The sequence below is a fragment of the Carcharodon carcharias genome, chromosome 3 (assembly GCF_017639515.1).
Source record: "Carcharodon carcharias isolate sCarCar2 chromosome 3, sCarCar2.pri, whole genome shotgun sequence".
Taxonomy (NCBI): Eukaryota; Metazoa; Chordata; class Chondrichthyes; order Lamniformes; family Lamnidae; genus Carcharodon; species Carcharodon carcharias.
The window spans coordinates 97,926,611-97,941,558 of record NC_054469.1 but is presented as its reverse complement, the minus strand read 5'-3'; the positions used below and the strand labels follow the sequence as shown (position 1 = coordinate 97,941,558).

At 50.2% G+C, this 14,948-nt stretch overlaps 1 protein-coding gene across 1 annotated transcript in view; it reads left to right on the top strand.

Moving 5' to 3' along the window:
• The window catches only part of LOC121276590 (ATP-binding cassette sub-family A member 13-like), a 242,695-nt gene that overhangs the window by 117,034 nt on the left and 110,713 nt on the right, over positions 1–14,948 (top strand). Inside the window, exon 22 of the mRNA XM_041185175.1 lies at positions 1,271–1,467. Within this exon, the coding sequence (XP_041041109.1) occupies positions 1,271–1,467 (197 nt within the window). The remainder of the gene's footprint in view (positions 1–1,270; positions 1,468–14,948) is intronic.

The window sequence follows — 14,948 nt, the reverse complement described above, 5'->3', positions numbered from 1 at the left end:
TAACCTCTTCCAGCTCTACACCCCACCTCCAAAGCTGCACTTCAACAACTCTGACCCAATATATATCCTCATTCCCTTTGGCAGACATGGCTTTGGCTCCCTAGGCTCCACACTATAGAATCCCTTTGCTAAATCTCCATATCTCAACTGATACCCTTCCCCCCACCTTTCCTTTTCTGGTTAACACTCATGTCTTTTCAAAGGTTTTTTAGCCACCACAGTTAATGTCTCCTTTGGTTCTTCATTTATTTTATCTCATTACCCTTCTGTGAATTGCCCTGGGACATTTTCTACAATAATGATGCTATATAATTCCAAATGTTGTTGACAGCTATGCTTATCAGGAATTCAGGCACAGACGTCAGCACATACAACATGATTTTCAGTTCATTTTTGTTTAAATGAATAATAAAGCGAAAGAGGTGCAGTAAATCTCTGCAAATTTTTCGATAGGCACTCATGTGACATGAAGCTCTGCAGCAAGACTGCAAACCGAATTATTGTTAACTGTTTTGCAGTGATAAAACATACATTAGTTGTGACCTACGTATATGCGAATGTCATTATTTGACACTTCAAGTAGATAAAGCTAGAGACTTACATGCAATTGCAATATTTTATCTCTCACAAGTTAGCTTAAAAAAACAGCATAAGTGGATGTTGTATTAAGCTGCTGCCTCACAATCTTGAGCAGACCTGACATTTTAGATTGAGTAGAGGGTCTGAAACACTCAGCTGACATCAGTCAAAGGCTCAATATATTTAGCACATATCAAGTTAGGGATTGAATTTCAGCTCCTGCAGCATTTTGCAATGATCATGTTGCTAGTTGCATTCTCATAGTGCAGGCAAGTTTGTCGATGATCTTAACTGAAACCCTGAATCAGGCCTCTTAATTGGCAACACAATAATCTGAATTAAAAACCTTCTTTAAAAGAAGCATGTTTTTAAGAAGACAAAAAATAAATTCCTTTCCTCTTTAACAACATTGAATTCGGAACCTTCAGTTCAGAGACTATTTCTTCAAGCGTCATTCAAATCATAAATTATGAGATCATCCTCTGAACTCTTAGGGACATCTGAACTCAGCAATATAACACAAAACAAAAACGGAATTACCTGGAAAAACTCAGGTCTGGCAGCATCGGCGAAGAAGAAAAGAGTTGACAAACCTCTTTTGATATTCTCTATATCATATGATTCACAATTCCCTGGACTATGCTTTAATTTATATGCTGACTTAAGCCCTTGTATCCTCTGCTTCTTTCAGGGCCCTTGAGAACATAGGGATTGGTCAACACCAGCACAATCTTGTTGGAGCTTTGTCTGGCGGAACAAAGAGAAAACTCTCATTGGCAATTTCATTTATTGGAGGTTCCTCTACTGTCATTTTGGATGAACCCACCAGTGGTGTTGATCCTTGTTCTCGACGTAACATCTGGGATATTATATTGAAAAACAGAGCAGGTAAGGAAGAAGAAATGTAAAGTTTCCTATAACAATAAACTATCCATGGAGTCTTCCCAGCCATTTGTCAGAATGGTGCATCTTAATCCTATGACACTGTTGCTGGTAATTTCTGGAAGACAATCAGAGAAGGAGAGATTCATTGCTCAGACCTAATAAGAATTCTTGTTTTTCCTGGGCCAGGATCTTTAGGTCGGTGAGCGGGGGGACGGGGCCCGCTCGCCAACACACAAAATTATGCGGGATGACATCAGACGGAACTCCCGATGTGATCCCGCATCATTTCAATTTTCTGGTGGGTGGGGGTGCAGCCAAATCAGCTGTGCACCCTCCGATCTGTCAACTGCCATTTGAGGCCATTTAAACAGTAATTGAGATAATTAATGGACCTGCCCATCCAACCTTAAGGTTGGCAAGCAGGCTGGGAGCCCTGACAGGCTTCAGAAAAAGCATGAAACCTCATCCATGGGCGGGATGAGGTTTCATGAGGATTTTTTAAAAATTAATAAAAGTTTGATTGAAAGTGATGGATATATCCCAACTCATGTGACAGGGTCACATGAGGGGACATGTCAGGGAAATTTTGTTTGTGCACCTTTACCTTTTTAAATTTGGCGCTGATCTCCCTGAGGCAGCACATAGCCTCAGGGAGATAAGTGCGATCTTTCTCGGCTGAGGTAACCCCACCCCCGCATGCACAGGGTGCACATCGCGCTTCCTGGCAGACGTCACGCTGGACAGGCCTTAATCGACTCGCCCACATAAAGTGACGGTTCACCCCTAATCGGGGACACCGTTCAGAGGTGCGTCTGCCCACGCCCACCCCTGCACTTCCCCCCGCCCCCCAAGGGGGGAAAATTCTTCCCCTGGAGTTAGCAATTTTGTCCACACTGTGGGACCACCAGAAGCCACTATCACCATTTCTTTTTTTTTTTAATTTGAGCTGGATTCCTGGGGCAGGTTACAGAATTTTCCATTAAGCAACTATAATCTAAAAACTACAGACTATGTTCCTCCAAGCTAGAGGTCTACAAGGTGAAAGGTATTCTCTGTTCTGAAAGAGGGATGTGGTCCTTCGTTCAGAATTTAGGGAGTTTGGTGGGAAATTAGCATGCAGGACCTCAAAAGTAGCAATCCTCCAGGTTACTCCAAGTTCCATGCGCAAGTGTGTATAAAAGCAGAAAGATAAAGCAGGTGAATGCTTGGCTGGAAAGATAGTGCAAGGGGGCGGACTTTAGATTCAAGATATTGGGACCTGCTTGGGGGAGATGGGACTTGTATAGGCTAGACTAAATAGAACTGGGACTGAGTTCCTTGCAGGGCAATTTGTTAACCGCTATCACTTTTCTCCTCACTGAGATGAGGAGAAATTGCTTCACCCAGGGAGTGGTGAGCCTGTGGAATTCACTACCACAGCAAGTAGTTGAGGCCAAAACATTGTATGTTTTCAAGAAGGAGTTAGATATAGCTCTTGGGGCGAAAGAGATTAAAGGATATGGGGAGAAAGTGGGAGCAGGCTATTGAGTTAGATGATCAGCCATGATCATAATGAATGGTGGAGCAGGCTTGAAGGGCTGAATGGCCTACTCCTGCTCCTATTTTCTATGTTTCTATGTTATTGGAGAGGGCTTAAACTAACTTGGCAGGGGTGTGGGAACCAGGAGAAAATATGAGACAGGAATACCAAGGTGTAAGGAATACTAAGAGAGAGAGATAGCATAAAAGTGGGGAATAGTAAGTTATTAGGTAGGTTCAGAGAAAGGGAGAAAGTATTAAAGTCTAAATCAAGGTTAATTTGGATGTATGTGAATGCACATATGTGGTAAAAAAAAGATTGGTGTGTTACAAGCACAGATTGACATGTGGAAATGTGATGTTGTGGCTATAGCAGAGACCTGGCTCAAAGAACCGCAGGAGTAACTGTTAAATATTCCGGGATACAGGGTGTTCAGAAAAGATAGGAAAGAAAGAAAAGGGGGAGGAGTGGCAATATTGATTAAGTAGAGCATTACAGTGCAGGAGAAAAAGGATATCCCAGAGGGGTCAAGTAGAGAATCTATTTGGCTAGAGCTAAGGAACAAAAAAAAGATGCAATTACATTGCTTGGTATAGTCTGTAGGCCACCAACTACAGGAAGGGATGTAGAAGACTAAATTTGCAAGGAAATTACAGAGAGATGCAAGAATTATGGAGTAGTTATAATGGGGAACTTTAATTATCCAAATGTAGACTGGGATAGTAACAGTGTAAAGGGTAGAGAAGGGCAAGAGTTCCTACAGTGTGTTTGGGAAATATGTTTCCAGTCCAATGAGAAAGAAGGCACTGCTGGCCCTGGTTCTTGGGAATGAGGTGGACCAAAAGATCAAGTGTCAGTAGGAGAACATTTAGGGGATATGATCAGAAAGTTCAGGGTAGCTATGGAAGTGAACAAATAACAATCCAAAGCAAGAATAATTAACTGGAGGAAAGCCAATTTCAATGGGGTAAAGAACGGATCTGGGCCAAATAAATCAGTCAAAGATTGAAAGGAGAAATGATAGCTGAACAATGGGCAACCTTCAAAGAGGAGATAGTTTGGGCACAGTCGAGGTATACTCCTTCAAAGGGGGAAGGTAGGGAAAACAAATCCAGACCTCCCTGGATGAGAAAAAAGATAGGGACTAAAATGAAGAAGAAAAAAAATGTGTTTATGACAGATTTCAAATGGAAAATACATTGGAGAACTTGACTGAATGCTGAAAGTTCAAAAGGCAAAGTGAGAAAGCCAGTAAAAGAAGCACAGAGAGAGAGTATGAAAAGAGACTGGCAGCTTACATAAAAGGGAATTCCAACATCTTCTATAGACATATAAATAGTGAAAGAGTTGACAAGAGGAGGAATGAGGCCAATAAGGGACCAAAAAGGGGATTTATACATGGAGGCAGGGTTATAGCTGAGGTATTAAATAAATATTTTGTATCTATCGTTAGCAAAGAAGAAAATGCTACCTAGGCCATGGTGAAAGAGGAGGTAATTAATACAAAAGAAGGATTTTAAATTGATGAAGAGGAGGTATTGAATAAACCATCACTGCTTACAGTTGATAAGGTGCCAGGACCAGATCCAAAGGTTTGGAGAGAGTGCAGAAAAAATTCACAAGAATAGTTCCAGGATGAGGAAATTCAATTATGGGAATAGATTGAAGAACTTGGGACTTTCTTTTTTTGAGAAGGGAAGGCAGAGAGCAAATTTCATAGAGATATTCAAAATTATGGGGGATTTGGACAAAGTAGATAAGCTGTTCCCACCCATGAAAGGATGAGAAAAAACATTTTCATGCAGTAAACAGTTAAGGTCTGAAATGCACTACCTGAGATTGTGGTGGAGGCAGGTTCAATGAAAGCATTCAAAAGGAAATTACCTGAAAAGGAAGAACGTGCAGGATTACAGGGAGAAGGCACTAGGTGGATTGTTCATTCAGAGAGCCGGTACAGACAAGATGGGCCAAATGGCCTCCTTCTGCACTGTAACAATTCTGTGATTCTTGGTATTCCCTTTCCTTGAGGTGTTGCAGATGACAGGCCTAAAGGAATAGGGATGGTGACATGAAAAATCAATGAATAGTTCCAGGCATTTCTGTCCATGGTTGTCATTTCAGAGTAGCGAGATGGAAATTATGACCTCCAATGATAGGAATGATCTGCATCATGTTCAGTGGTCTAGAAATAGTCACTAATGCATTATTTTTGGATGTGCTCTCATTCCTACTCTGCTTGTCTTTACCCAAGTTGTTACACTGCTCTGTTGCCTCACATTTTCTCTCTAGATTTCTAAAACTTCCCGCAACCTGAACCCTCCTTTGCTTTTAGTTTAAAGCTCTATCCATAACTCTAGTTATATGATTCAACTGATTGAAGCCTGCTTTAAGTGGAACAGGATCCTTTTTCCTGAGGACAGGTACTAGTGCCCCATAATTCAAAATCCCCTTCTTTCACTACTCAGTCATATATTTAATTCTCTAATCTGCTTGATCCTTTGCCAATTAGCATGTGGCTCTGGTAACAATCTAAAGATTATTACCTTTGAGATTCTGCATTTTAATTTGGACCCTAACTTCTCAAACTCTCTAAACAGGACATCATTCCTAGTTCTACCAATGTCATTGTTTCCAAATGAATCCTCCTCTTCCCACTTCAAATTCACCTCCAGCCTTTAAGAGATATCCTTAACCCTGGCACCAGACAGGCAACACAACTTTCGGAACACATGGTCATGGTTGCAGAGAGCAATATCTATTCATCTGGTTATACTGTCCCCTATCCTTTTCAGTCCCGCCACTCAAATGGCATCATGCACCATAGTGCCATGGTCAGTTTATCCATCCACCCTGCAGTCCTCTTCCCATCCACACAGGTACCTGTTGGCTGAGACGCCTCCATCACTTCATGCTGGACAACCATACTTGCCTGACACATAGTCACAATCTCCTATCCCTGATCATTGATCAAATCTAGAGTTCTACTTAACATAGGGATGCATGACTGCTTGCCAGAACAAAGCGTCCAGTTAACCCTCCTCCAACTGATGCATTGTCGACAGATCCGACTCCAGCTCAGCAACTCAGATCCAAATGTCCTCAAGCTGCAGATACTTCCTGCAGGTATGGTTGTCCAAGACTACAATATACCCCACAAACTCCTACATAGTGCAGTCACAGCACACAACTTGCTTTGTCATGTCTCTCTAACCTTATTTGATTACTTAACCAAATTAACAACAAGATAAAGTAATAGCAAGTTATAGTCTCCTAACTTGGAGACAAAAGAAAAACACACACCAGCTCATGGAGATAAAACAAAAAAGAAGAAAAACAGCACCTCCTTCCCCCTCTGCACCAACTTCCCACTTGTACCAAATTTCCAACTTAGCATTCAGTTCATGAGCACTTGGTTCCCTAATCACTCCATGTAGCAGTAAATGCTGCATACTTATATCAAGAGCTTATGACTTTCACCCAAGTTACAACTGCTAAGTAATTAAAAGCAAAGATGCAGGAGATCCAAAATAACACTGGAAAAACTCAGGAGGTCTGGCTGCATCTGTGGAGAGAGAAACAGTTAACATTTTGAGTCCAATAGGACTCTTCTTCAGACTGAGTAATTTAGGTATTTAATACTTAATCAGGCAAACACTATCAGTTGATTGTCAGTTGACTGCCAGTGGCAGGCAGTTCCTGTTAACTAGGTATCTTGAGCTTGGCCTAAATAGCCAAGTGGTTATGGTACTGGGTTTGTAACCCCCAGATCAAGAGTTCAAATCTCACAGTGGCAAACTATGAAACAATGTAACTTCATCTGAAACAGATGGAAACAGGTTTACTCAAAAAGAGTATCAAGAGTTCAAATCTCACAATGGCAAACTATGAAACAATGTAACTTCATCTGAAACAGATGGAAACAGGTTTACTCAAAAAGAGTATCAAGAGTTCAAATCTCACAATGGCAAAACTATCAAGAGTTCATCTTCTTAACGATCTCGTGGAGGTAATTGTGGATTCAGTTGGTTTCCTGATACTGAGGAGAGAAGGTGTGTGGTGTTGGTGTTGCTGCTCCTCAGTGTTTCAACTGTTTCTGCTGCTGCCTTTGGGGTTGTTGCTTCTGCTGTGTGCTGCTGCTGCTTCTGCTTCTGCTGCTGCTCCTCCAGTGCTGCCAAAGGAGAGAGAGGGAGAGAAGAGAACAGTTGCTACTGTTGCTACAGGACAGGAAGGCCAGGAGGCCAGGACTGAGTTAAAAAACAACATCCTAGGTGGGTGTCTGAACTGTGTATTTTTGTTTAAGGTGGGGGCAATTAAGGACTGTGTTTTTGTAGGGGGAGGCAAGAAGACTGCCAGAGGAGTTGGGGAAGGAAGAGCGGGAGGGTGTGTGTGTGTGCTGAAACCATCTTTCTGCCACCCCTCCCCCCAACCCAGCCCTTTTCCCAGTAAGGCCAGCAATAGCTGGTGAAGACATCGCCTCCCCCTGCCTGAAGAACATCAGGCCCCCACCCACCGTCCATCCACCATCGAGGAAACCCACCAGGACATTTACCTCTTTCCCTCCTGTGCCTCCCTGTCTTTTACTCCTCTCCCTCCTCTCCTCTCCTGCCTAAAGGAGGGGAGGTTGTTTCTACCTCTCTCCCCCACCCCCTTTCCTCCCTATATTTCTAAAAAAAAATAAAAAGAAAAAAACAAAATGGCCAATCCTTCCCGGGGTGGGCGTGGCTCTGGCCCTAAGGCCAATTTACCATCACCTGTGGCCGGGCCCTCGAGGGCTAATGTGGAGGCGGTTTTGTCACCGGTGGCAGGGCCTCAAAAAAAGAAAACTTATGCGGGGGTGGTTGCTTCTGCGGCTCCAGCTGCTCCCGCTGCCCTGTCACCTTTCCGCCTCCTGACCAGGGCCCTTGGGGTAAAGAGCTATGCTCACCCTGAAATGACAATAGAGGCCTGCGTAAAGGCTATGGCTGGGGTCGTCGGCCCCTCAGCCATTGTCGCGGCCTCTAAAATGTATGGGAAGGCCATATTCTTCTTGAGGTCCGAGCGGGCGGTGCACCTCGCCCTGCAAAAAGGACTCACTGTGGGCGGGACTTTTCTGGCGGTGGACCCCCTTGAGGCCACCGCCCAGAGAATTATTATTTCGAACATCCCGCCTTTTCTATCCAGTGAGCTCCTCCTCCCCCACCTTAATAAATTGGGGGAGGTCAGGTCGGGGGTTGCACCAATCCCGCTCGGCCTCAAAGACTCGGCCCTCCGCCATGTGTACTCCTTCCGGCGCCAGGTATTTGTCCGCTTGGCCCAGGAGGAGTGCCTGGAGGGGGCCTTCGTTATCAATTTTGAGGGGACCGCCTATCGGGTCTTCTGGACCGTGGAGGGCGTGCGGTGCCATGCTTGTAAGGAGGCGGGGCACGTGAGGAAGAACTGCCCCGCCTCCAAGGCTACGAGCCCCACCCAAGTAGCCACGGCTGGCACCGCCCCTCCTCCCCCCGCCACCACTCCATCTCCCTCCCCGCAAGGGGAAGCGACGCCGGCGGCCACTGCCATCTCGGCTGCTGGTGAGGCGGGGGGAGAGCCCCCACGCCGTAAGAAGGCGCAGAGGAAGACCCGCAACCTGGAGGCGGCCCCTGAAACGCCCCAAAACCCCCAAACACCTGCAAGCACCGGCTCGGGGGAAAAGACAACATCCGGCCCCGGCGTCGTGTCCGCGTGTGCTCCCGGGCCCGTGGGTGCTAAGGCGCCGAGTGCTGGGCCCGGCGTCGTCCCTGCGCGTGCTCCCGGGGCCGGCGGGGAAGGGACGCGGGACCCCGAGCCGGGGTATCTAACACCCAAAACCCAGAGGGTGGAGTGTCCGGGAGGGCTGGACAAGGAGGAGGGGTCCTCGGAAATGGAGGTCTCCCTAGCCCCCAGCCTGACCCGGAAGAGACGTCACGCTTCGGAGGAGGAGGTGGGTGATGCCCAAACTGAAGAAGTTGGGTGTGTCCCTTCCCCCGATGAAGAGGTGGTGGCGTCTCCACCAAGTAAAATCTCGCCCTGTCCTCTGGGGGAACTCAAAACCCCTGCACCGACTCCCACCACTATTACCCATGTCAACCTGCTGCAGTCCCCTGAACAGGGCCCCTCGGGGGTCACTGAGGGCACCTCCCTTGAGGTGGTGCCCGGCTCAGAGACCCTCGATACCCCCGAGGTACCTTCTGGCTCATCGGGGGACTGCAACTTTCAAAATTTAAAAAATGTCAACGGGTCATTGGGTGGCGGCGAAAAGGAAGGCCTTCCCGCTCCCTCCCAAACCTTAGCACCGGGCGTCCTAGTTTTAGGTCAGGAGCTTGTCCTGAGCTCCCCGGACGACCCGGTGCCGGGAGGAGAGCGGGCATCAGAACTGCCGCTGCCCTCTGACCCAAAACGTTTAGAGGAGACCAGAGAGGACCCCTCTGGCCTTGATCCTGGGGGTGGGATCGAGGTACAGGTGGGGCCAGCTGGCAGCTCCGAATCAGCCCCCGTACTCAATGCGGGGGAGGGGTCGGAAGCTGGAGGCGACGACCTGGAGGAGGACGGGGTGTCCGTGGTGAGCGCTGGAGATTACGCTGAGTCGCTCTCGAGCGAGGCGGTGGATCCCCTGGTGCCCTCCACTGACTCCCCCCTCATCCCCCCAAGGGAACTCCGGGACTTTTTGGCGAGTCATCGCGGTCGCCGAGACAGGGTTCAGTTGGCCTTGGACCGGTGGCATTCTTTTCCGCTGGTGTTCTGGTCCACTCGCGAGGCTCTCAAGTCTCCTGAGTTGGATAGGAACGCGCGGCGGAGGGTCCAAACGTTTCTCGCTGGGCTCCTGAAGGAGAGGAAGGACTAAAAAGTCCTCTTCTTCTTTTTAATGACTTAAGGTGAAGATTTGATGTACCTTTGACAATGAAGACGACTATAGCCAGCCTCAACATCCGCGGCAGCAGGGCCGCACAGCGCAGGTTCCAGAACTTCTCGGTCCTCAGGGACGGGAAGTATGCGTTGTGCTTCCTGCAAGAAACCCATACCGTTCCGGGAGACGAAGCCACGTGGCTCCTGGAGTGGCAAGGGGGGGTCTACATGAGTCACCTAGCCTCCAATTCTGGCGGGGTGGCTATCTTGTTGGCCCCGCATTTTCAGCCGGAGATCTTGGGGGTCAAGGAGCCAGTGCCAGGCCGGTTGCTGCACCTGACTGTGCGTCTGGGGGGGGCGGTGCTTCACTTTGTGAATGTGTACGCTCCCCTGGGCACGCAGCAGCAAGCGAGCTTCTTTGAAGAAGTGTCCACTCATCTCGGCTCCATCGACGCTGGCGAGTGCATCGTCCTCGGGGGGGATTTCAATTGCACCCTCGGGGTCCGGGACCGTCACGGTACCCCGCACTGCACGCGAGGTGTGAGTAAGTTGCGGGACCTGGTCAGGTCCTTCGACTTAGTGGACGTCTGGCGAAATCTCCATCCTGACTCCAGCGTGTTCACCTTTGTGTCACCTGGAGTCGGAGCGTCCAGACTCGACCGCCTTTACGTTTCGAAGGCGTACGTGTCCTGCGTTCCAGCTGCTTCTATACAGCAGGTTCCGTGCACGGACCACCGTCTGGTGTGGGCGGAGCTCACTTCGTTCTGCGCTCGGACGGGGTCCGCGTACTGGCATTTTAATAACCTGTTGTTGGAAGACCAGCGGTTCCTGGACTCGTTCCGTCGCTTCTGGGCCGGCTGGAGAAGGAAGCGGGGAGGCTTCCCCTCCTTGAGGCTATGGTGGGACATGGGCAAGACTCACGTCCGAGTTTTCTGTCAAGAGTACGCGAAGGGGTCGACAAAGAGACGCAAATCCAGGGTCGAGGAGTTGGAGAAGGAGGTGCTCGACCTGGAGGCACGTCTCCGTCAGCCCGACGCGGACCCAGCCCTGCGGTCGGTGTACGATGAGAAGAAGGGCGCACTGCGGGACCTGCAACTGGTCGGGTCTCGGGGCGCGTTCGTGAGGTCGCGGATCTGTTTCCTTAAGGAGATGGACCGTGGCTCTCCCTTCTTCTACTCACTGGAAAAAAGGCACGGGGTCCGTAAGCAGCTCTTTACGCTGCTGGCCGACGACGGATCACTTGTCTCGGATCCGGAGGGCATCAGGGCCATTGCCCGAGATTACTACACTGCCCTGTTCTCTCCGGATCCGTCCAGTGAGGAAGCTTGCAGAGTTTTGTGGGAGGACCTGCCGCAGGTCGGCCCGGAGTGCGCCGGAAAGCTCGACTCCCCTATAAGTCTGGGGGAGCTGACCGGCGCACTCGACGGTCTTTCTAGGGGCAAAACCCCGGGACTAGACGGGCTGACCGTGGAGTTCTTCAGGGCGTTCTGGGACGTCTTGGGGAGCGACTTCGCGGGGGTCCTGGGGGAGAGCATTGCTACCGGGGAGATGCCCCTTTCGTGGCGCAGGGCCGTGATTGCCCTGCTACCGAAGAAGGGGGATCTCCGCCTTCTTAAAAACTGGCGCCCGGTCTCCCTCCTCAGCACGGACTACAAAATCTTCGCCCGAGCCATGTCTTCTCGGCTCGGCACCGTGCTGGACCACATGATCCACCCTGACCAGTCCTACACCGTCCCGGACCGAACCATTTATGATAACATCCATCTGGTCCGGGACATCATCCACCATTCCCAGAGGGCTGGTCTGTCGAGCGCCTTCCTGTCTCTCGATCAGGAGAAGGCGTTCGACAGGGTGGATCACGGATACTTACTCGGAACTCTGCGAGCTTTCGGGTTCGGGACGCATTTTGTTGCCCGGATCCGACTTCTGTACACTGCCGCGGAGTGTCTAGTGAAGGTTAACGGGTCCCTGACGGCGCCCCTTCGCTTTGGGAGAGGGGTACGTCAGGGCTGCCCCCTGTCTGGCCAGTTGTATTCTATTTGCGTGGAGCCTTTCCTGCGCCTCTTGCGGAGGAGGTTGTCGGGATTGGTTCTGCGCGGGCCGGGCATCGGGGTGGTCCTTTCGGTTTACGCCGATGACGTGCTCCTTATGTTTAGTGACCCGGCTGACCTGCGGAGGATGCGCGAGTGCCAGGAGGTCTACTCTGCCGCTTCTTCTGCCAGGATCAACTGGGGTAAGTGTTCTGGACTCCTGGTCGGTCAGTGGCAGATGGATCCCCTACCCGAGGAGCTCAGGCCTTTCACCTGGAGCAGGACCAGCCTCCTCTACCTGTGGGTCCATCTCTGCCCCGCTGAGGAATCCTGGCCGGCAAACTGGCAGGAACTGGAGACGAAAGTCACCGCTCGCCTGCGGCGCTGGACAGGACTGCTCCGAGTGCTATCTTACCGGGGTCGAGTTCTGGTCATAAACCAGCTGATCGCCGCCATGTTGTGGTATCGGCTGGTCACTTTGACCCCTCCCCCGGACTTTGTCACAAGAATCCAGAGATTGTTAGTCGACTTCTTCTGGGACAAAAGATTGCACTGGGTCGCTGCCGAGGTTCTGAGTCTCCCGCTTAGGGAGGGTGGTCAGGCGCTAGTGTGCCTACGCACACAGGTGGCGACTTTCCGCCTTCAGACCCTGCAGCGATACCTCTACGTTGAGCCTCCTCCTAGATGGTGTGCCCTGATGACGTATTTCTTCCGTCAGGTGCACGGCCTGAATTATGACGTGCAGCTCCTGTTTATAGAACAGCTGGGCCTCGGTGGCTCCTTGCAGGCGTTGCCCGTCTTTTACCAGGACCTGATCAAAGTCTGGAAAGTGGTCGCCTCGCGACGCAGCTCTCCCCCGTCAGGAGTAGCGGCTATCGTCAGAGAGCCGCTGCTCAGGAATCCGCCCCTCCGTCCTTTTCAGTGGTTGGCGGAGAGGAGGGCTGTGGCCGCAGGGGTGACCAGGATCGGGGACGTGCTGGGTGGCGGAGGACTGGGCTGGATGCTCCCGCAGGAGTTGGCGCGACGCGCGTCTGTGAGTGTCCAGGTCGCAGCCGATGCCATCCAAGACCTGAGAACGGTCGTGCTCGGACCCGACGTTATTTTGGGTCTTGAGGTGGCTCAGGTGCGCGGTGGTCTTCCGTCTGAGCGTTCCCCTGTTCGGACGGAATTCCACATTGGCCCCAAGCCCCGAACCCTCCCTCGGGTGCTGGTGCCCCGCAATATGAGCCGCCTCGGGGACATGCCCTCTGTGCCTTTTGGCACAGCAAAGAGGGGCTTTTTGTATGGACTGCTGCTGCACACCTTCCATTTTCTCGCCCTTGTCCGTCGACCGGACACGCCCTGGCGTGCCTTGTTGCCATCCGGCGGCGGAGGCCCTCGATGGGAGGCCCTCTACGGAGGTGTCCTCCCCCTTTCTATCGGGGACCTGGGTTGGAGGGTGTTGCATGCAGCAGTCCCTTATAATAAGAGGATGCATAGGTTCACGGACTCTCAGGACACATGCCCTTTTTGCGGTCTTGTGGAGTCCGTGGACCATGTATACATAGGGTGTTGTAGGCTGCACTCCCTTTTTAGTTATTTGAAAAACCTTTTATTGATGTTTTGTTTGCACTTCAGCCCCACGCTCCTGATCTATGGGCACCCGGTGCGGAAGGGGGTCGGGAAGGAGGAGGACCTCCTCGTGAACCTGCTCCTGGGCCTGGCCAAGTTGGCCATTAACAGGTCCAGGCAGCGGGCGATCGACGGGGGAGTCCCGCCCGATTGTTTGTCCCTCTTCCGCGGCTACGTTCACTGCCGGATGTCCCTGGAGAAGGAGCACGCGGTGTCTGCTGGCACTCTCGAGGCCTTCCGTGCTCGGTGGGCACCGCGGGGACTGGGGTGTTTTGTTGACCCCTTTAATCACATTTTGATTTAAAGTTTGTAAGTTTCCTTTAAACTTTGTTCTTGGTTTTACAGCTGACCTGAATTAGGGGCTGTGCCTGATTTATCCCAATTATGTTGATTTGGTTTTCTTTTAAAAGATTATCAAGAGTTCAAATCTCACAGTGGCAAACTATGAAACAATGTAACTTCATCTGAAACAGATGGAAACAGGTTTACTCAAAAAGAGTATCAAGAGTTCAAATCTCACAATGGCAAACTATGAAACAATGTAACTTCATCTGAAACAGATGGAAACAGGTTTACTCAAAAAGAGTATCAAGAGTTCAAATCTCACAATGGCAAAACTATCAAGAGTTCATCTTCTTAACGATCTCGTGGAGGTAATTGTGGATTCAGTTGGTTTCCTGATACTGAGGAGAGAAGGTGTGTGGTGTTGGTGTTGCTGCTCCTCAGTGTTTCAACTGTTTCTGCTGCTGCCTTTGGGGTTGTTGCTTCTGCTGTGTGCTGCTGCTGCTTCTGCTTCTGCTGCTGCTCCTCCAGTGCTGCCAAAGGAGAGAGAGGGAGAGAAGAGAACAGTCGCTACTGTTGCTACAGGACAGGAAGGCCAGGAGGCCAGGACTGAGTTAAAAAACAACATCCTAGGTGGGTGTCTGAACTGTGTATTTTTGTTTAAGGTGGGGGCAATTAAGGACTGTGTTTTTGTAGGGGGAGGCAAGAAGACTGCCAGAGGAGTTGGGGAAGGAAGAGAGGGAGGGTGTGTGTGTGTGCTGAAACCATCTTTCTGCCACCCCTCCCCCCAACCCAGCCCTTTTCCCAGTAAGGCCAGCAATAGCTGGTGAAGACATCGCCTCCCCCTGCCTGAAGAACATCAGGCCCCCACCCACCGTCCATCCACCATCGAGGACACCCACCAGGACATTTACCTCTTTCCCTCCTGTGCCTCCCTGTCTTTTACTCCTCTCCCTCCTCTCCTCTCCTGCCTAAAAGAGGGGAGGTTGTTTCTACCTCTCTCCCCCACCCCCTTTCCTCCCTATATTTCTAAAAAAAAATAAAAAGAAAAAAACAAAATGGCCAATCCTTCCCGGGGTGGGCGTGGCTCTGGCCCTAAGGCCAATTCACCATCACCTGTGGCCGGGCCCTCGAGGGCTAATGTGGAGGCGGTTTTGTCACCGGTGGCAGGGCCTCAAAAAAAGAAAACTTATGCGGGGGTG